The sequence below is a fragment of the Gracilinanus agilis genome, chromosome 1, assembly GCF_016433145.1.
Source record: "Gracilinanus agilis isolate LMUSP501 chromosome 1, AgileGrace, whole genome shotgun sequence".
NCBI classification, from domain to species: Eukaryota; Metazoa; Chordata; class Mammalia; order Didelphimorphia; family Didelphidae; genus Gracilinanus; species Gracilinanus agilis.
In genome coordinates, this window is record NC_058130.1 from 374201595 (window position 1) to 374223857 (window position 22263).

Below are 22263 nucleotides of genomic sequence, written 5' to 3' on the forward strand. Positions count from 1 at the left end.
TAACTCTTCCATCTGAAGAGTCAATACTGTGTATTGGCTCCAAGGCAGAAGAGTGGTAAGGGTAGGCAATGGGGGTCAAGTGACTTGCCCAGGGTCACACAGCTGGGAAGTGTCTGAGGTCATATTTGAACCTAGGACCTCCTGTCTATATGCCTGGCTCTCAATCCACTGAGCCACCCAGCAGCCCCCAACTATTTTTCTTTTAAGTGAGAACTTGGATGCTGTCTGAGCTCTATCACCTTGGACTTTCTGTAGCCAACTCATTTTCCTAGGCCTAATACATGGGTAGTCTTCTAAGTAATCCTATAGTAGACACCCAAGCAGTATTAGGATTATGTATATTTTCTAAGCATTCATTGCTATATTTGCTAGTTTAAAAAAAAACTAGTTACTCAATGCGCCTGAGGCAATGACTAGGAGCATTACCACAATTGTGAGAAAGAAATAATTCCCTCCCATGGTTGAAGAACCTTTCATTTCATAATATATTTCGCATTGATGACTAGTAAATACTGCAGTGACTAACATTTTTATACAAATTTTCAATCACACCACCACAAAAAGATGTTGATTTAGTTTCAACCAAGGTTAGAACACAATCTAACACTTATTATTGTTCCTTAAGTATCTATTATTATAAACAATGCAACAGTTTCTACTCACTGACCACTTTTACCAAACACTATGAAAGTAAAACTACTCTCAGAAAACTACTAGGTGTTTAAGAAAAAATTTGCAATCTCTTCAACACTTTTTAGTGCATTTATTGCAAATACTGAACTGAAACAAGAATTTACCTTCTATTTCCACCAAAGGTTCCTGAGTAAAGTCTTGAAAGAATTTGTAGAAGAACTGACTGCAAGCAGCCAAAACAGCTTTGTGGGCTTTAAAATGGTGACCTAAAGGTGATAAAAACATAAAATACAATCTAGTTTGAAAAATAATTCTGTGAAATAAAAAGAACCTTTAATTTGTTATCTAAGTCAGGTCACTATCCTTTTTACCTAGCAAACAATTGCAGCTGGAATGGAGAACAAGCAAAGTCTTTATTTCAAAAGACTTTTAAGAGATTTATAAAGGTCATTTTCTCTGAGCTACAAAGCTGTTGATCATTTAAATGAAACCACTTCTGAAAGGAAGCCTGACAGCTGTTTAGTTGCCTTCAACATTCCTGATTAAGCAGCAAAGTTGAAACTGTTGAAGAGAAAGAAAAGTTCAACCTTAAAAGTGTATAGTTTCATTTTGTGAGAGAGGTTGGAGAATAAGCTTTGGAAAGAAGCATTATTTGGCTAGGTAATGCCATGCCTTTGCACCAAGAAGCATCTACACTTCTCAGGAAATCACACTTAAAGATTTTGGCAGCCAAAATGTTTTGACAAAGAATGGTCCCTCCAAATATAAAAGCAATCAAGTTTCATTTGCCATAAGGAGTCTACTTTTAAAGTCCGTTTACTTTTCACTCATACACAGAATGCACAAGCTGGCTCTTAGTTTCCTTTTATTCGAATGGACCTAAAAGGGAATGTGGGCCCTGTAGGTCCTCAAAGTGAGAATTTAAATGCTGCCTAAAAAACTTCTCCCCCACTTTTTTGGAGGGAGGGGGGAGATCATTAAGCTAGATGTAATACCATTTCCCAAAAAGGACTGAAGAGATTCCTTCAAGTGCTGCTTCTCTTAGAGCAGCTTAAAAACTGAGGTACAGCCCCACCAAAAAAAAGGATTTGGGCAATTTATCAATCTTCTAGCTTTCCTACATTCAAATGCACCCTTTGACAAACTCCCCAGAGGAGAGCAGAAAGTAAAACGTTACCTAGAAAACTGTAACAAGAGAATAGTTTACAGCATCAGGCTGTCTGACATTGCAAGGGACCTAGAGGTCCAATTCACATCAATTAAAATTTGGGGGGGGGAGGGGACTGGAGTGAGGGGGGAAGAGGAAAAAAAGGCTAATTTCAAATGGGGTAATTTTTCTTGGGGGGTGGATAGTAACAGATGGAAAGGAAAAGACTCTGCCCAAAAGTCTGCACGCAACAGCCAGGACCTACCATCCACTATCAGAGTGATGTCAGTAAACTGGTCCTGCTCCCGCTGCTCATTCAATCGGTCCAGAATCATTTTATGATGTTCAGGAAACTCTTGAATGCATTCCATCGTTTCCTCAGCCTCCATGGCCAGGCGAGATGCTCTGCAAGACAGGGGCAAGAGAACCTTCACACACACACACACCACCCCCCCACCATGGCAGCCCCGTACCCGTAGACCCCGACCCCCACCCCCAGCACGGAAATCAACCACGGGGCGGGAAGGCGCAGCTGCGGGGAAAGCAGGGCGGGGGGCGGCGGGCCCGGGGCTCCCCTGGGCCGGGGAAGAAGAGCGGCAGGAGCTCGGGGGACCCCGCTCAGAACTCCCAGCCTGACCTAATTGGAGCCCTCCTGGGCGGGCGGGCGGCGGGGCGGCCGGGGACCGGGAGGCTCGTGGGTCCCCCACAGAGCAATTCCGGGACGGCAGCGGAGGGCCCCGGGCGAGCCGCTAACGGCTCGCCAAGCCCTATCCGCCAGGCCCCGGGGCTCCCGTCGCGCCCGCCGGGGACCCGGTCCGGCCCGCGGCCCACAACGACTCCTGGGTCTCCTCCCCCTCCTCCCCCGCCCCGACCGGGCCGGCGCTTACACAGGGAAGGAGGAGCGGGATGGGCCTGAACGTCACTTACGTCAACGTGCCTACGTCGGCACGTCGGACGGCGACGTCCTCGGAATGGTGGCTGGGACAGGCGGTGAGAAGGCGGGGGTGGGGGAGGTGGGGTGAGATAGACCACGCCCCCTTCTGCCCCCCGGAAGGAGCTGGCGCTGGCCTCTAGGCCCGGACCCGGAAGGGGGGAGGGGAAGGGAGGGGAAGGGAGCCCTCAGGGATGCCTACGCAGGGCGGGGCGGGGCACAGGTCCCACGTGCTTGATGCGGGGCTTCCATGGAGGCTAGAGTAAACCCGTCCCTAGAACAGCAGACACCTAAAAGGACCAAGCGTTCGGGGGTCTATTTCGCTCGGCTCCGCGAGGGAGTTTCCTCCTTCCCGGATCTTCTAGTACCCCCAGCTTCAAAGGACACGTGGAAGCCAAGGACGGTCTAGCCGAAGCTGCAGCGCGCCCTGCGTCCACTCACTCAGCGCCCTAGTAAGCTGAGCCCCTCAGGAGTCTGCCGTCCTGGATACTAGTACCTCCCCCGCCCAAGGCAAAGCTCCCCGCTCCTCCAGTCGAAACCTCCAGGGTTGCCCCCCAAGACCTCAAGAGCTTCTCTTACCTTCCCCATTCCTCCCAAAACTTAACTCCTTCCTTCCCCCATCATTCCCAAGACTGACAACTCCCTCTCATTCCCAAGACTATCTCGGGCCCCCACCCCACCCCGACTTACCTCTCTCTCTCCCCTTTCTTCTCCCTCTAAACTAACTTACCTTTCTCCTCCTAGGACTTACCCCCACTTCTTCCCTTCCCAACAGCCCCCAGTACTTTAACCCGCACCTAAGACTTGGGCTTGTGCCCTCTCCTCTCGCCCCTAAGCCGCACCTGTTCTCCCACTTAATCCAGTGACACGCTTGTGTCCAACTCACCCACACCCACGAGCTGCAGAAGCCCGGAACTAGCACCACTCACTGATAGTGGCAAAGAGGGCGAGCACGTTCCTGCCACCTGGGGCTCTCTTCGCCTAGGCTTCAAGCTCTGAATGGTCTGATTGCTTGAGGAAACATTCTTTTGCTGGGTCTCTTTCCCCAACCTGGACTGCTGTATCCACCTAATCCATTTAAGGAACCCGTCCCAAGTCTCTCCTAAGACCACAATAATAAGAGCAAACCCGTCGACTCATCCATTCATTCTTTACAGTTCAACTCAACAAATGATTGTTGAGTATTTTCTCAGTGCCTGAACAAAGGAAAAGAATAGGCCTTTATCCTCAAGGAGTTAACCCCTAGTTAGAAGAAACTAGAAGAATCCTGCAATGCCAGGCAAAATGGCAAGTGACCTAAGAAGTGAAAAGCACAAGTAGGATTCTCTCTCCCATTCTCACTCCCCCACCAGAGAACTCACTGGGGCACCTTTTCATATCTCTTAACTTTCAAACACATTAAAACCTCATTTAAAAAAAAGGCAAAATGTGTCATTCTAAACATCTTTCCCAAAACCTAGTGCAATGCCCAGGTTGTGGTATTTAATGTTAATTTAATTTAAAAGTTCTGTAGTAGTATATGAGGGTCTCTTGATTGTAAAGAAAATTTTAATACACCAAAAAAGATACAGTAAATTAGTGCTTGGAGATTTTGCATGTTTATGAGTTAGGTTCTTTCTTCCTCTTAGGTATAATAGAAAAGTCAGATTATAAACTGCATATAAGTTTTTTTTAATTTAAAACTCCTGTCCCATAGGATGTGTGCTATTCTGGACCCCAACTCCCCTTTATTCTTGTGGTTTAGAATCACTGCTAAGGTGAAAATTCTTTCCCCCTTCTGTATTTCTCTGTACTCTCAATATTGAGCTACCTATTTCTCCAGGGTTCATATTATGTTCTGCCCTCACATTTCACTGCATTGGCTGGAATCCTTGCTTCCCCATTTATCCTAGTTGTCTTTACTCTGAACTCTAAAAAAACTGATTCTTGCTTAGAAGACACACACTCCATCCCTAGGCAACCTGTCAGTTACTGGGTAGTCTTTTATGTCCTTGGAGGCACAGGGGCCAGTAGGAGAAATAGCAATATGTATCATTCTTCATTCCTACTTCCAATGTCCCTTTGCTCCCATCATTCAACATCTTCCTTTGAGGTTGACACCATCCATCTTTATCACCTGAGCCAAATCTTGTTATAACTATTTGCCAACCTCTAGATTATCTGTTCTCCATTTTTGGAGTAGTTCTGTATCTGAAAGCTCCTGCTGGTCTTCTCCATCCAATCTCTTTCCTCCTACATGTAGACTTCCATATGTATGTTGATGTCCACTTGAACACCTGGCCTTCCAATTTAACTTCTTAAACGTACATGTTTTTCCATCCCACTGACAGATGACAACACTCCTTGACTTGATTATATCACCCATAATTGTTCCAACTTCATAATCCAGAACTCTGAAATCTGCACTCTTGGAACACAGCCTATCATTCAATCTCTTCTGCCTTGTAAACTATTTCTTTATCTTTACTATGACCTTCAGCCACATAACCCCTCCAACGTGCAGAACCTCCTCCACCTTACTTAAGTCTCCCCTTCTTTAGGGCTTCTTTTTCTCTTTTCACAGGCTTGACCAGTTCAGGCTTATGCTATCACCTTTCCTTTAATCTTTGTTTTACCAAGTCATACCTTACCAAACCTCAATCTTAGATTTCCCACACTAGCCCCTACTCAGTAACCTCCAGTGGCTCCCTGTTACTTCCATGATATAAAATCCCATATTTGACTTTTTAAGGGCCTTTACAACCTGACTCTTTCCTACCCTTTCAATCTTTTCACTTTACTCCCCTCCACATGTTCTACAATCCAATGGCACTGGGCCTACTTTCTCTCTCTTTTCTGAACAAGACATTCATCTCTACACCAAATCTTCTCACTGGTTGTCCTCTAGCACACATGGGTTACAAACCTCCCAAAATTGGAGGTGTTCTCACCTTTTGTGATTAAATCTAAAGATGGGCAGTGTAGACTTAATCTAATTATCACAATAGCCATTCCACTAAATTTTATTTTTCCTCCCTTTTGAAGCTAAACTCTTAAGAAGAAGCCTTCTAGGGGGCAGCTGGGTAAAGCTCAGTGGATTGAGAGTCAGGCCTAGAGATGGGAGGTCCTAGGTTCAAATCAGGCATGATACACTTCCCAGCTGTGTGACCCTGGGCAAGTCACTTGACATTGCCCACCCTTACCACTCTTCCACCAAGAAGCCAATACACAGAAGTTAGGGATTTAAAAAAAAAAAGAAGAAGAAGAAGCCTTCTATATTGCTTATCTTCTTTTCCTCACTTCTGTCTCTTACAATCTGAGTTCTTTCTCTTTTTTCCCCAATTACATGTAGAAATAATTTTTTACAATTGTTTTCTGACATTGAGATTCAGATTTTCCCTCCTCCCTGAGGCAGTGAATAGTCTATTATAGGTCCATATTCTTCATGCTTTGACAGAAGACATATCACACATACAATAAAAAATTCATGAAGGAAATAAAGGATGGAATTTGATCTGCAATCAGATGAATCTGATTTCTTTCTTATCCTACTTGACTGAAACTACTTTCTCAGAATTCGCAAATAATGTCAACAACTGAAATTGGTGGACCTATTTTTCTGACTTCTCTGCAGCTTTTGACAGCCAACCATTTTCCTTCTGGACACTCCTCCCTTGACTTCTGTGACTATATTTTCCTCCTACATGTCTGATGGATCTTTGCCTCCTTTCCTAAATGTTCCTCCTGCCTTTTAAATGTGGATGTCCTTCAGAGCTCTGCCTAGGGCTCTCTGCTTTTTCTTGACTCCCTCCCTTGGTGATCTTATCAGTTTCCAAGGGTTCAGTCAACAACTCAGTTGCAGATGCCTCAAAATTTGTACATCTTATTTTAAAGTCTCATTTCGATCTCATAGAAGAATGGACTTAGATCAGAAAGAACCTTAGAAATCATTGTTTCTAATCTCATTTTATAGATGAGTGAACTAAGTAGGGTAGGGCAGGTAGGGTGGTGCAGTGGATAGGGTGTTGACCCTGGAGTGGGAAGGACTTGAGTTCAAATAGCCTGAGATACTATCTGTATGACCCTGGGCAAGTCACTTAACCCTGTTTGCCTCAGTTTCATTATCTGTAAAATGAGCTAGAGAAGGACATGGCATACTGCTCTAGTATCTACCAAGAAGATCCCCAAAAGGGGTCATGAAGAGTTGGTCATTACTGAAAAATGACTAAACAATAAGAACTAATAGGTCAGAGGGTTGAAGTGACTTGCCCAGTGACACAGACTAAGAGGCAGAGTTGAGATTCAAACCCAGATCTGATTCCAAATCTTGAGTTCTTTCCATTATACCTTCCTAAAGTTGCCAACCATCTGTTCGCTACCTCTATTTGGAATAGGGAATAGAGGTCCCAAAGGTACCTTAAACTCAAAATGTTCAAAATTGTATTAGTTGTATTCTTTCCAAAATCCATTCTTCCTCTAATCTTTCCTCTGGTGCCACCATTCTTTCAATTATTTTTTTGCAACCTTGATGTCATCCTTGACTTTTTTTTTTTCTTCCATTGATCCCTCTAGCAAACCAAGTTCCAGGTCTTGCTATTCTTACCTCTGGAAAACAGCCCTGCTCTCTCCACTCACAGCCCCCAACTTAATTAGTTCAGGTCCTTGTTTTATCTCACCTGGGTTACGCCAAACCTTCTAATTGGTGTCCTTGCTTCCAGTCCATCCCCTCTTCAATCCGTTCTTGACGTAGGTACCAAATTGATTTTTTTTTAAGACTAATTCTCAAAAAAAAAAAAAAAAAAAAAAGAATAATTCTCCCTATCTTGCCCAGGCTAGAACTGCAGTAGCTACTCAAAAATCTGATCCCAGTGCCAATTGGTACAAGTTTTAGTTTGCCCATATTTCTGCACTAGGATGGTTTGCCTTTCCTTAGGTAGCTAATATTGGACTTAGTACAGACACCCAAGTTGACTTTAGATCTATTGCATCTTGGAAACTCCTTCAAAACTCAATCCATCGACCTCCCTTAATAGCAGGAATTTTAGGCACATACCTCAGTGCCCTATCAAAATGATATTCTTAAAATAGAAATCTGATCATCCATTTACCTTATCCTTCACCACTCTAAAATCTTCATTGGCTCCTTGTTGACCCTAGGATAAAAATCCAAATCTTTAGCTAGGCATTTAAAGGCCTCTACAAACCAACTCTCATCTGCCATTCTAGGTGTATTTCATTTACTCACTTTCACATTCTCTCTTCTGGTCAGCCTTGCTCACTAGCTTTTCTTTAAACAAAACATTTTGTCTTCCACTCCATTACCTTTCTGCAGGTAGTCCCTATTGCCCCTATATCTGGACCGGTACTTCCTTATCCCCACTACTGAGAGTCCCTAGCTGTCTTCAAAACACAGTTCAGATACCATCCAAAGGCCCCTTACTCCAGATATTAGCACTCTCTTCCTCTTGAAATTACTTTGTATTATTTTGTATCTATGCTTATGCAATCTGTTGGAATAGTTAGAGCATTGGGCCTGGAGGTAGAAAGACCTAAATTCAGATATGACTTAAAACTTACTAGCTCATGACCCTGGGTAAGACACTTAACCCTCTTTGCCTCAGTTTCCTCATCTGTAAAATGAACTAGAAAAGGAAATAGCAAACTACTCCAGGATCTTTCCCAAGAAAACTCCAAATGGGATCATGAAGAGCTGGACATGACTGAACAAAGGCATTAGTTGCAATTTACATATGAGATTTAACAAGTCTTAAAAGTTGTCCTTTTATAGCTAGGCCAATGCCTCTTCCATTACACCATGACCAATATGTGGTTCTCTGGATATCCTAACCAATGTTGATTGCTAGAACAACCTCTAATAAGCATAAACTTTTAAAGTGTTACATGAATATGGAAAGAATTTTGGATATGGAGTCAGAAGACCATGGCTTGAATCCCAACTCTGCCAGTGGATTATCACTTGACTTCTCTGGACCCTTAGTTCCTCATCTGTCTAATTTAGATGTTCACTAAGATTCCTTTCAATACTGTGATCTTTTGATAATCCCAATGCTGCTCATGGAGGTGATGAATCCTGATAAATCATTCAACAAATGAGTACAGTAGTAAGAGTACATAAGTGTTAAAATTAATGGTTTGGCTAAATATATGAAAATTATAAATTTTTTATTTATAAAAAAGGTGGAAAGAGTGAAAGTAGAGATATACAAAAGGATCCAGAAGACATTAATTTATATAACTAAATATTATTCCAGTGCTTGGCTTAGCCAGGACTTGTTAACCTTCAATCAGAATTAAACTATCTCCAGAAGACAAGAAAGGAAAAATAGCTATCCACTCACCCAAGTTCCCTCTAAGAGGCAAGTAAAGACAATGACTGGAACTGAAGGTGACACCTGAGGCACTTTCTTCTTCAAGTGACTCTCTCCCTAGAGTTCACTCTCCGTAGACTCAACTTCCCAAGACTGAGTTCAGGGCTTGCTTTTATGGTGACTTCTTGTCTCCTCCAATCTTCACAGGGTCCAATCACAGTTTCCAAATTGTCTAGCACTGCCCAGGGGTCAGTGTCTGTGGGATTGACTTCTCACCTTCTGAAGGTCTATTTCTCATCAAAAAAAGGGTTCACAGTTTCCTGGCTGAACAGTTTCTGAGGGTGTGAACTCGTGTGAACTTCTTAAAAAGAATTCACAGGTTTCTGATGGATGGAGTTTAAAAAAAAGGAGCTCTCCAAGTAACCTGCAGACTTCTCAACTAGCACTAAGTAGGGTGTTAAATCTTTTGTTGATTCAATTTAAAAGGTAGACAAAGAAGAGTTAATCTTGTCTTCAGTCTTTAGTGAGGTACTTTAAGTTAGTGTTAATTCAAGATAGACAATAGAGTAAAGAATTCTCTTTCACAATGCAAAGTCAAGAGGATATCCAGGCAGGCCAAGATCAAAGTTCTTTGAAAGTCCTTAATAGGTATGATCTTCTGAACAGGGAATGCCCTTATGACTTTACACATTATCTATCAAAAGAGCCTGCTGGCAGATGTGGCTGGTGGCCTCAAGTCCCTCCTCACTCCAGCCTGTCCACCATCCAACCTAAAGTATAGGTTCCACTCCCTTACTCAGTAAACACTATTGGCTCCCTATCTTACTTAATATGGAATATAAAATGTTCTTTCTGTTTGGCATTGAAAACCCTGTATAACCTGGCCCCTTCTACTCTGTCTCTACACCAGACTTCTCCCAAGTGACACCCTGTCTCTTGGTTGTTCCATGAACAAGACCCTCTATCTCTTAGCTCTGGGCTTTTTTTGGACTGTCTTCCATTCATTTAATACTCTTCCATCTCAACTCTACCTCCTGATTTCCCTGGCTTCCTTTAAGTTCCAACTGAAATCCCAACTTTTCCAAGCCCTCTTAATTCTAGTGCCTTCCTTTGGTTAATTTTTTCCTTTATCTTGCATATATATATTACATTATCTCCTCTGTCACGTTGTAAGCTTCTTGGGGATGAGGCTATCTTTTGACCCTTTTTTTGGATTACTGGTATTTAGCATATAGTAGTGTGGGAGAAAGTGAAGGGATGGAGGTAGGATGGATGGGAGAAAGGAGAGAGAAAGGTAGAGGAAGGGAAAGGAAGGTAGTGGTCCCAGCCCCTGCAGGGGGAAATTGACCAGAGTCCTCAAATGAATGATCAGAAAGCAACTTTAGGGTTTGAATAGCTGGGTTTTATTTTAATTAGAAAGGGAAAGGTCTAGGGAAAACTAGGAGGTAGACAGAAAGGAAAAAAGGCAAAAGGCTCCAAGATCAGGGTCTCAGGGTAGGGAGCTGCTGCTTCCAGGGTGGAGAGAGCAGACCCTCCTTCTAAGCTTTTACCTACACAATATTCTTTTGTTGTACTACTTCACCAAGGTTAGACTTTTGATAAGTATTACATCAGTACTTAAAGTGGTAATTGGGTCCAACACTAAGCTCCCTTGGGATTTATGTTTGTGAAATCTACCTCTTTTTTCTTATAAGCAAGTATGATTCTGACACAACACTGGGTTTTTTGGTTTAGTTTGGGGCAATTTGAGACCATCTTGGAATATATCTAAACCCAGAGAGTGGTAAAGAGGAGGGGTCTTAAGTCATGGGGCCTGGATTTGAGTACTGGCTCTGCTACAGCTACATGTCTGACCTTTGACAAGTCATTTTTAATTTCTTTGCCTCAGTTTGCTTATATCTAAAATTAGAAGACTGGACTAGATATTCTCTGAGATTCTTTCCTTCTCCAAATCAGTGATTTAGGGAGCAGCTGGGATTGACTATGTCAATGTACTGACTATGTATTGACTCCAAGATGGAAGGTAAGGGTTATTTAAAAAAAAAAAAAACAGTTATTTACTGTGCCCTTAAGATATTTGATATTCATTGCATGACCTGAAATAAGATTTTCCGGTCATCTTCAATTTCCCCTTACTAGAACCATACACTCATAAATAACCAAGACAGAACAAGATTCTTCTCAGAAATTTGGTGTTTAAGGAAGAAAAAATCTTTATAAACTACCTTTTCCCCACATTAAAATTAAGATCCTCCTTTTGATTTGCTCATGTCATACTCAAAATATATGGGAGCTTTCCTTTATTTGAAATTTCTTCCACAGTCCTCCCAAACCATCCCAGGGTAATCTACTATAATAAGTTAATAATTCAACATGAGCTAGTTCCCAAATTTTAAAAATTATTTCTCTTTTATTCTGAACTCAAACACCCAAAAAGCATTTCCATAAACATAGCAGAACACAAAAAGATGATTTTTTTTAATGAAATGAATCTCCATACTGCTTGTCTTATTTTAAAAGCATAAAATTCTATGTATTACATTCAAAACTGTCCTGCTTATTTATGCTTCCTTCTGTTCTCTTAAGTTAACCAAACGTAAGAAATATCTTGAATTGTGAAGTGATTTTAAACAGAGGCTAAATTGTTTTAGGTTTCCACTACATTGTCCAGCCATCTAATCCTTTTTTTCTATATCCAATATAATTTGTATGCCCCTAGGAAGTAGTCTCTCGGACCTTATTTTGAACTTAAAATTTTACTAATAGGTATCACAATATATATTTTACCATTAAGACCTCTTAGAAGATATATTTTGAACATATTCAGGTTATATCCAAAGCAAAGATTTTATGTGAGGCTGGCACTGGGCCAGATGCTAGGGATACAAAGATAAAAACAAAACAGCTCCTATGAGGTGGCAGCTACGTGGCTCAGTGGATCGAGAGCCAGGAGGCCTGGCATTCTACTAAGTATTTCCTACTCTGCCTCAGCTCCAACACACAGCATTGATTCTAAGACAGAAAGAAAGAGTCTGAAACAAATTCAACTCTTATAAATTAAGTAGTCCAAGTCTTTTTATCCACATTTTACAGATGAGGAAATAAAAAGACTCCAAAACAAACGACTTCTTTTAGCATTATGTACACCATCAAATCTGAGACTGTCAGTCCATTTAGGAGGCATTTATTGACCCCTTACTATATACCAGGTACTGAGTGCTAAGACTAGGGAATCAAAGAAAGAAAAAAAGACCTTTCTGTTCTTAAGAAGCTCTCAGTCTAATGAGGGAGACCAGAGGCAAATGACTCTGGGCAAATAGAATTTATATAGGATAAATTCAACAGAGGAAAGGCACTAGATTTAAGGGTAATCAGAAATAGCTTTCTGTAGAAAGTGGAGTTTTTACTGGAGCTTGAAGGAAGTCAGGGAAGCCTTCAGATGGAAATAAGGAGGGAGAGTATTTCAGGCATGGAAGACAAGACAATGAAAATGTCCAGTCTGAAGATGGAGTGTTTTGTTCAAAGAACAGCAAGGAGGCCAGATGGGAGGGGCTGCAGGTCCTGTAGGAAACTAGAGGAATTTGGATATTCTAAAGGAGCCCAAAAAACATATCCTATAGATACAAGACAGTTCATCTCTAGAAAAATTACACTATCCTAAAAAGAGAAGCATTTGAAGCATTCCTAAAATAAACTACCCATATGGGATCTAGATATTTGTCTTGCAAGCACTCCCAAAATACAGAATCACAAGAAAAGTAAATAAGTACATTTATTTTTTTTTAAATGCTAAGTAATAAAGTGAATTGTCTCATTTATAGGCTATTTTGAAAGAATTACTTTGGAGATTAAAGATCAAAGGAGGATTACCTAGGGACAAAAAGGACCTAAAGGGTAAAGGTTAACCCTAAAGGTTAGGGGTAATTTAAAGAATCAGGAGAAGAGGAGGAAAGGCTGTATTAATACTACATGAACCAAATCATGTGCCCTCCATGAGTAAATCAATGAATCTGGCAGAAGATATGACACAAAGGGGAACTACACAGAAAGGGAGAGAAAGTAAGAGATGGGGTGCTGCAGATAGATACAGATATATCAATCTGTAGGCAAGTAGTGAAAACATAATTTTTTTTAGTTTCTTGAGAGTGAGGATTATGGGAGAATAGAATTAAAAACAATGGAAGGGAGGGATAGAAAGGAGGGAATAGAAGGATCTCATTCCAGAAGGAAAAGGGAAAGGCACCACTTAAGAACTTTCCTAGGAGGCAGGTAGTGCCTCCTTTTATGAGAAACTATTCCTTTATATATGCCCAGGTTTCACCTGGGAGAATTTGCACATGAAGAGACCACCTTCTCTGAGAAAAGATTGCAGTTCCCAGCACTGAATCCCACTCTAGGAGAGCAGATATATGAATCACCAAGGGTGGCCAGCACCTAGAATGATAAGGAAAACTTAGAACTATAGATAGGATAATTTATCTTTAGGAATGAAGAGTAATTATAATAATAGTAGGAGGTAGGACCAGACTTCATCACTCAGGGTGCAGAATAACTCTCCCCACCAACCTTGTTTCCATTTAACAGTGCTTACTTCATGAATTTTAATGTCTAAAAATGAGACACATCAGACATAGGCTCCTTCATCATATTTCATTAGGATAGATACCCAAAGTTTATTGAATTGAGTAATCTTAACCCCCTTTTTATTAACCAAACTAAAGAAATTAAAACTTAATTTTAATTATCAGTTAAACTCTACTTAAAACATACAGATGTCAAAAAATGAGAAATATAAAATTTCAAAAAATATTTTGAGACATTGAAGTGTCCAGGACACATGTAGCACACCCTGTATACAGAGCTCTGAGAGAATCAATGACAACAAATGTGAATAAATTGAAAGGCAAAATCAAATTACCTCAAGATTTGCTGAGGCTCATTTCTTAAAAGTAGCACTATTGGGGCAGCTGGGTAGCTCAGTGGATTGAGAGCCAGCCCTAGAGACAGGAGGTCCTAGGTTCAAATCTGGCCTCAGACACTTATTAGCTGTGTGATCCTGGGCAAGTCACTTGACCCCCATTGCCTAGCCCTTACCACTCTTCTGCCTTGGAGCCAATACACAGTATTGACTCGAAGATGGAAGGTAAGGGTTTAAAAACAAAAACAAACAAAAAAAAAGTAGCACTATTAATACCATCATAGAGTTTTTGATTGAATAAAGGAATTTGATTGCGTTCTTTGTTCCAAGTCCTTAAGGATATATCCCATCTTAGTTGTATCATGCTGTAAATTCAAGAGCCTTTTTCAACTTGATCACAAATACAAAACAAATCAAGAAATACAGCATCATTGCAGTGTCTCAACAAATTTTATACATTGAGTAAGAAGTGGCTTTTGGCAGCTAATTACAGTAATATGGTTGAAGAACTTAAGTCCATAACAGCTGGTGAGTAATGTCTCATTCTCTAGAACAGGAAGATGATGAAACCTTAATCTTAAATTTGATCGTTTTGGGTTAGTTCATTATCTGTGTAATCCTAGCTCCCACTCAAGCAGGTTGGAGGAGGAGCATCACTGCCTGTATGCTATGTTTGGAGGGCAACTTAACTCCTTATTGGTGGAAAGAACACTAAGACGACACTGTGTACCTGTGTGAGAGGAGGACATGGTATCAGACTTACGAAAGAAATACACATGATGTCCCAAAAGACTCTTTAGGAGAGAAATATGGAAAAAAGACTATGGAAGCTGTAGATAGGTAGGAAGAGCAAGCTTCTGAAAATGTCCTTGATTTCCAGCTTGCCTCCCTATGGATTTGAGAGAAAGAAAACTTTTCCTTTGGTGAGATCTTTCGCTTTCTCTCGGTTCCAGCTGAGATTTTATCTCACTCCCAGCTAAAGCTCTTGTATTTTTTCTCACATGTTCTGATCTATAGAATGACAATTATTCTTAGATAATGAACTCTTTATTCATCATTCATGATGGTCTTTTGTGCAACTAATATTTAGTTAGAAGTTAAGTTGGCAAGTATAAGCTTGGGGCTACCCCTATCTCTTAAGAACAAAAAAGGAAGTATCTTTGCTTCTAAACCTATTGTACCTGGATATCAGAGGTGTTTGAAAGTGGGAGAGCAGATATAATTCTATCGTAAAACACTTCCTGCAGATCTGTAAGGGAACTATTCCTTTGCTCATGTTAATGTGAAAAATCACAGTCTACCTTAAGAGATATGTCAAATTCCAGAGATCTAAACATGCCATATGTGAGCCTGTCTATATACATTTAAATAACTTATGTGAATATGTATATCTTAATTGGACATCCATATCCTACAACTGACTAAATATAATGATCATGTATTTGTATTTTTGTATATGTAACAAATTATCAATAATGGCCAAAATTTAGTATTTCTCTTCTGTTTGAAAAGTTTTTATTCTGAATGAATGAAAAAAGGGAGGGGAAACACTTAAGCACTTAAAAACATGTTAATAATCAAAGGATTTGAACAAAAGTTCTCAAAAGAAGAATCACAAACTATTGGTTGTTATCCTCTGTATTCGGAGAGGACCAAAATAATGTTGCTGTATTGGGGTCAACATATAGTATGTCCAACTGAACTGTGGTTGATCAGAACAATACGAGCTGCCACAGGTCAGGCACATATAGCCCATAAGAACATTTGGGATGGAAGGGTCTTTAAATCTGTATATCACAAGTTGTTTGTTTGTTTTTGGAGCTGCTACAATTCTGCTTTGCTCATAGAGCAAAGAACCTTCTTTGATGCAGGCATGCCATGCAGGGTAGTCCTGTACCAGTTAATGTCTCCCATGTCTCACAATCAATTAAATGTTCTTCAAAGAAACCTTAAGAGTATCCTTGTATTGCTTCTTCTGATCTCTATTTGAATATTTGCCTTGTGTAAGTTCATTATCAATAATAAGATTACTCCAGATCATCAATAATAAGAGAAATGCAAATCAAAATAACTGTTGAGGTTTCAACTCACACTTTAGCAGATTGGTAAAGATGACAGAATTTGATAATAGTGTTGGATGGGTTGCAGAAACATAGGCATGTTGGGGGCAGCTGGGTGGCTCAGTGGATTGAGACCCAGGCCCAGAGACAGGAAGGTCCTTGGTTCAAATCTGGCCTGAGACACTTCCTAGCTGTGTCACCCTGGCAAATCACTTGACCCCCATTGCCTAGCCCTTACCACTCTTCTGCCTTGGAGCCAACACACAATGTTGAGACTCCAAGATGGAAAGTAAGGGTTTATTTAAAAAAAAAAGAAAGAAACAGGCACACTAATGCGTTATTTTGAACTGACCTGGCCATTCTGAAAAGCAATTTGGAATTAAGTTGTTTTTTTTAAGTGAATAAAATGCTCATTTCCTTTGACCCAGAGATTCCAGATATCCCAAGGAGATCATTAATAAAAAGAAAAAGCTCCATATACACCAAAATGTTTATAGCAACCCTGTTTTGGGGAATAGCAAAGAATTGCAAATAAAGTAGATAACCACCAACTGGGAATAGCTAAATAAGTTGGAGTGTATTTCATTCCTGAAAAATGAAAGACTGATCCAAATTATAATTGTTAAGAGAAAGGAAAATCAAAATAACTCAGAGATTTCAACTCACATCCAGCAAATTGGCAAAGATGACAAGAAGAAAATTATTCAGTCAATGTTGGAGGGCCTATGAAAGACCAGGAACCAATACTAGTTAATATACTTAGTGGAGCTGTGAATTGGTCCAACCATTCTGAAAAGCAATTTGGAATCATGCAAAAAATAAAAGTTAGTAAATATACTTCTTTTTTTAAAATTTGTATTTAATTTAGAATATTTTTCCATGATTCCCTGATTCATATTCTTTCCCTTCCCTCCCTCTCCCTTCCTGTAGCCTACAAGCAGTTCCACTGGGTTTTTCATGTGTCATTGATCAAGACCTATTTCCATATTATTAATATTTGCTGTAGAGTGAACATTTAAAGTCTATATCCCCAATCATATCCCCAATGAACCATGTGATCAAGCAGTTGTTTTTCTTCTGTGTTTCTGCTCCCACAGTTCTTTCTCTGGATGTAGATAGTGTTCTTTCTCATAAGTCCCTCAGAATTGTCCTGGGTCATTGCATTGCTGCTAGTAGAGAAGTCCATTACATTCAATTTTACCACAGTCTCTGTGTATAATGTTCTTCTGGTTCTGCTCCTTTCACTCTGCATCAGTTCCTGGAGATCATTCCAGTTCACATGGAATTCCTCCAGTTCATTATTCCTTTGAGCACAATAGTATTCCATCACCAACAGATTCCACAGTTTGTTCAGCCATTCCCCAATCTAAGGGCATCCCTTTATTTTCCAATTTTTTGCCACCATAAAGTGCAGCTATGAATATTTTTGTACAGGTCTTCTTCCTTATTACCTCTTTGGGGTACAAACCCAGCAGTGGTATGGCTGGATCAAAGGGCAGGCAGTCTTTTAAAGCCCTTTGGAAGTAATACCAAATTGCTTTCCAGAATGGTATTACACCCAAAGGGCTTTAAAAGACCCCCAATTTCACCACATGTCCTTCAACATTTATTACTTTCCTTTGCCAACATATTAGCCAACCTGCTAGGTATGACGTGGTACCTCAGAGTTGTTTTGATTTGCATTTCTCTAATTATAAGAGATTTAGAACACTTTTTCATGTGCTTATTGATAGTTTTGATTTCTTTATCTGAAAATTGCCTATCCATATTCCTTATCCATTTATCAATTGGGGAATGGCTTGATTTTTTGTATAATTGTACAATTTTGTACGATTGATTTAGTTCCTTATAAATTTGAGAATAAATATACATCTGACCAGAAAGTCCATATCCTTCTCACCCCAGTGATCCCACTTCTGGTCTTAAATTCTTACTGGAACAAGAACAGTAGAAAATAAATTTTATTTCTTTCAGATAATTATTAGCATTTTTCAGTAGGAAAAAACTGGAAATAAAATAGGTACCTATCAGTTGGGGAATGGCTAAATCAAATGTATTGCATGAATATAATGGACTATTACTGCATCATATGATATGGCAAATATGAACAATTTGATCTCTAGGGAGGCTTAGAAAGACAGACCAAGTGGGGCAGTTGGGTAGCTCAGTGGATTGAGAGTCAGACCTAGAGACAGGAGGTCCTAGGTTCAGATCTGGCCTCAGACATTTCCCAGCTGTGTGACCCTGGGCAAGTCACTTGACCCCCATTGCCCACCCTTAACCACTCTTCCACCTGAGAGCCAATACACAGAAGTTAAGGGTTTAAAAAAAAAAAAAAGACAGACCAAGATTATAACAAATAAAAAATATATATGCATATATATATTTTTAAACCCTTACCTTCTGCCTTAGAATCAATACTGTATATTGGTAAGGGCTAGGCAATGGGGGTTAAGTGACTTGTCCAGGGTCACAGAGCTGGGAAGTGTCTGAGGTCAGATTTGAACCCAGGACCTCCTGACTCTAGGCCTGACTCTCAATCCACTAAACCACACAGCTGCCTCCATAAGAAATAAAATGTGAATTAACAATAACATTTAATAGCAATGGAAAATAGGCAGCTGTGATTTCTAAGCCACTCTCAGTGAATAGAAACTTAGGAATACTTATATGAACTAATATACAATGAAGTAAGTAGAAGCTGGAAAGCCGTATACACTATGATTACCTACAATATGAACAGAAGGAACAAAAACAATGAAAAAGAATCTGAATTCTATATATTTAATATGATTCATATTGTTCAAATGTAGTAGAGAGAAAGTGGTTTGAGAAAGAGCATTCATTCCCCAGGAGATTGTCTTTTGCTAGTTCCACTTCTAGCTGAGGGATCAGAGTTGTGGGAGAGAGTTGCTGATTCATTTTATCACTTCCAATGACAGAAAGAGAATATATATGCCAAGATTCTGTTAGGCCAGGGCTTCTTAACCTGGGATCTGTGAACTTGTTTATTAAGAAATATTTTGATAATTTTATTATAGTTTCCTTTGTTTTATATATATGTATTTGTGTTGTTCATCCTTTGTTTCAAAGAGGACCAACAACATCATTCTGTTATGTCTTGACTTGAGGGTGAATTGGACTTAAGTGAGGCAATGTTGCACAAAGCTGTCACCCTCACTCTTTTCTGCCAGTCATTAAAGTCAATAAAAGGACGAAAATCAGGATGACTAGCAACAGTCCAGGAAGCAGTCAGTGGCCTTTGCTTCTTCAATGCCTAACCAAGCTCTAAGCACTCCATAGCACCTGTTTCCCCAGCTTATGGCCCTTGGAAAAAATTGTTCTCATCTGTCCCTTCCACCAGGAAAAGTCTTTACATGCTTGGGGTAGACACCCTCCCCCTCAACCTGGTTAAGCCTTTCTGTCCAGATAATTTTACTGAAGTGTGTAAGAATAAAAAGAGCCAGTAATCAATGTTTGATAGAAGGGAGATAGAGAGAGAGTCTATGTTTGGTGAGTCTCTCTTCCAGCTCTCCCCTGGGGCTGAATATACACTGGGAGACTTTAAGGGGGTGTCACCCTGAAACTGGGTGACCTGGATGGTCATGCTGCCCCACAGGAGTTGGGGGCAAGGCTTCCCTATAAGTCAAGGTATATGGCACCCCAATCCAATTATAAATAAGGATGGGGTTCGCACAAACTTCCCTTGTGGAAGGCCGATTGGAGAAATAGGGTCATGAATAGGGCCTGTTATCTAGATTCCCTACATGACCAATCCAGGCTGAGGCAGTCTTTGTGTTTGGTCCTGGTCACCTGAGCCCTGGAAAGCTCTGGTACCAGCAGGTTGGTTAATCCAAAAACAACTTGGCCCCTCCAGGAGGCTATTGGGAGTCATTTAGAGAAATAGAGTCTGTAATAGATATTTTATCTGGATCCCATTACAAAATCATTGGCAAGTAAAACTGTGTGTATGATTTTTTCTGCACTGCATGTCAGGATGCAGACAGAATGGGCCATCTAAGGTAAAAATCTGAGACTCCTCTTTTGACTCATTTTCAGATCCCCACCTTTTCTTAATATTCTTATTGGAAAGCTTTGAGTCCTTAGCAGACCAGCAGCTAAATGGTTAAAAAGTTAACCATTTTTCTCCTTGAAAATTAAGAAGCCTGAACTCTAAAAAATATAGTCAAGGCCGGACACAGACAAAGCTAGACAAGACTTTATCTGACCAGGTGCAGTCCTGTAATCAAGAGGACAGGACTCAATTAGTAAAAATCTCAATGAAATATATTTCTACTCCCAGAATTAACCCCCTACTAATTGGTGGTTGAAATTTGGCCTTGGTTTCTGTTCTATCTTTACTTTGAAGCCTCCAAGGATTTTCTTTTATATGATTTGTAACCCCTTCACAGATGTGATGCTTTCTTTGTGTTCTTTGTGTGAAAACAGTATATAATAAACTCTGACTTCATAGCATGTTGGAGCAGCTATGAGCTAAACATTTAGTCTGGCTGTTCTCAGTTTTCTGTTTCTGGTCTTTTCAATCCGATGCCACTAAACCCCACTCAGGACCCCCAAAATATAGAGCTGGTTCTCTATACTCCCCCAGGCAGTGAAATTCACAGCGGGTGTCTGGCTTCAAGATGGAGGCAGCCAGACCAAGCTGTGGTTCCCCTCTCCCTTCTTGTCTCTCAGGCACACTAGAACACTATCTGACTGATGAATGGCTTTTATTATTTGCAAATCATGGAATGGGGAAAGGGGTGAAGGCCAGAGGGATTTTGGGGTGCCCTCTTCTGTTTCTATGGGGTCCGTCACTTGGTTGGGAACCTTTGAGGTCTCACTCCTAAGCTTCTTTCCCCACCCCTTCTCTTCCTGTTTCTATTTCTATTTTTCTGTTTCTATCCTTTTCTATAATTGTAAGTTTTGACCGAAAGGGGGTCTCTCAGCAAGGGTGAAGGAGACTAAGAGATCGTTCCCAAAATGGAGTCCAAAAACTTCGCTGACTCTATGGTTGAAGTCTTTTTTTTTTTTTTTAATTATTATTATTAAACCCTTAACTTCTGTGTATTGGCTCTCAGGTGGAAGAGTGGTAAGGGTGGGCAATGGGGGTCAAGTGACTTGCCCAGGGTCACACAGCTGGGAAGTGTCTGAGGCCGGATTTGAACCTAGGACCTCCCATCTCTAGGCCTGGTTCTCAATCCACTGAGCTACTCAGCTGCCCCTATATGGTTGAAGTCTTGATGGGTGAGATGTGATGGATTGTTTTTGATCAGGAAATCAGGGTTTCAATTTCCAAAGAAAGATCCTCAGGAAGCCCTCAGGACTGGATCTGAGCTAGGATGTCCTCCTCCTCTCTCCTTACAATCCCTTGCCCTGAAGACTTCTCCCCCTTCCTCTAAGAAATTCCCAGAATTCTCTCTGGTCTCAACTGTCAGCAACCTTCAGCAACTGCCTTCTCTGGCTCCTTTGGTCCCATCCCCCTTGCACAAATCCCAACCTTACAAGTGTGGCTAATGAGCATGCTACTGCATCTTGGAGCCACAGGTGAGAGTTAGGTGGAAGGTACACACCAGAAGTGTATCCTCACATCAGAGGTACTAGTCTGCCTTGCACCTTTGGGTGTATTATGTGTGTATGTGTGTGTAAGCATGTATATACACACATATATAATGCACCTAGCTTATTTAGTGCAGAGATGGGAGACAATAGGTATGGAATATTGCATTTAGAATCATTGATCTTAAAAGGATTTCAGAGGCCCTTTAACCCAACTACCTAATTTTGTTAGAGAAACCTAAAAGTCAAGAAGTTTAAATGACTTGAATGAGGTCATTTAGGAAGTAAACATCAGAAGCAACATTTAAACCTAAGCCTTCCAACTCCATAGCCAGTGCTTTTTTCATTGTGCTATTCTTCATGGTGCAGCTAGGTTGCTCAGGAAGGCTCCTTTTCCTGATTTCAAATCTGGCTTCAGATTCTAGCAGGGTGACCTTGGGTAAGTCACTTAACCCTGTTGGTCTCATTTCCTCATCAGTAAATGAGCTGGAGAAAGAAATTACGAACTACTCCAGTATCTTTGCCAAGAAGACCCAAAATAGTATCACAAAAAATTGGACATGACTAAATTACAGTTCTTCATGTAATGGCAGAAATGGTTAATATATTTATTTGCTAAACTATTTTTTAAAATCCTACTTAGAACTTTGTTATAAGAGATGACTAGGCAGAGAGGAAATATATATGCACACACACATACATATATT

The 22263-nt window shown here is 40.6% G+C and overlaps 1 protein-coding gene across 2 annotated transcripts in view; it reads right to left on the reverse strand.

Moving 5' to 3' along the window:
- The window catches only part of ZNF131 (zinc finger protein 131), a 38827-nt gene extending 36326 nt beyond the window's left edge, over positions 1 to 2501 (reverse strand). For both annotated transcript variants that reach the window (XM_044664084.1, XM_044664074.1), the window contains exons 1-3: positions 2418 to 2501; positions 2046 to 2185; positions 798 to 899 (exon numbers count right to left, since the gene is read on the reverse strand). In XM_044664084.1, the coding sequence (XP_044520019.1) occupies positions 798 to 899; positions 2046 to 2169 (226 nt within the window). In that variant the 5' untranslated portion in view covers positions 2170 to 2185; positions 2418 to 2501. The remainder of the gene's footprint in view (positions 1 to 797; positions 900 to 2045; positions 2186 to 2417) is intronic.
- Between the last annotated feature and the right edge of the window lie 19762 nt (positions 2502 to 22263).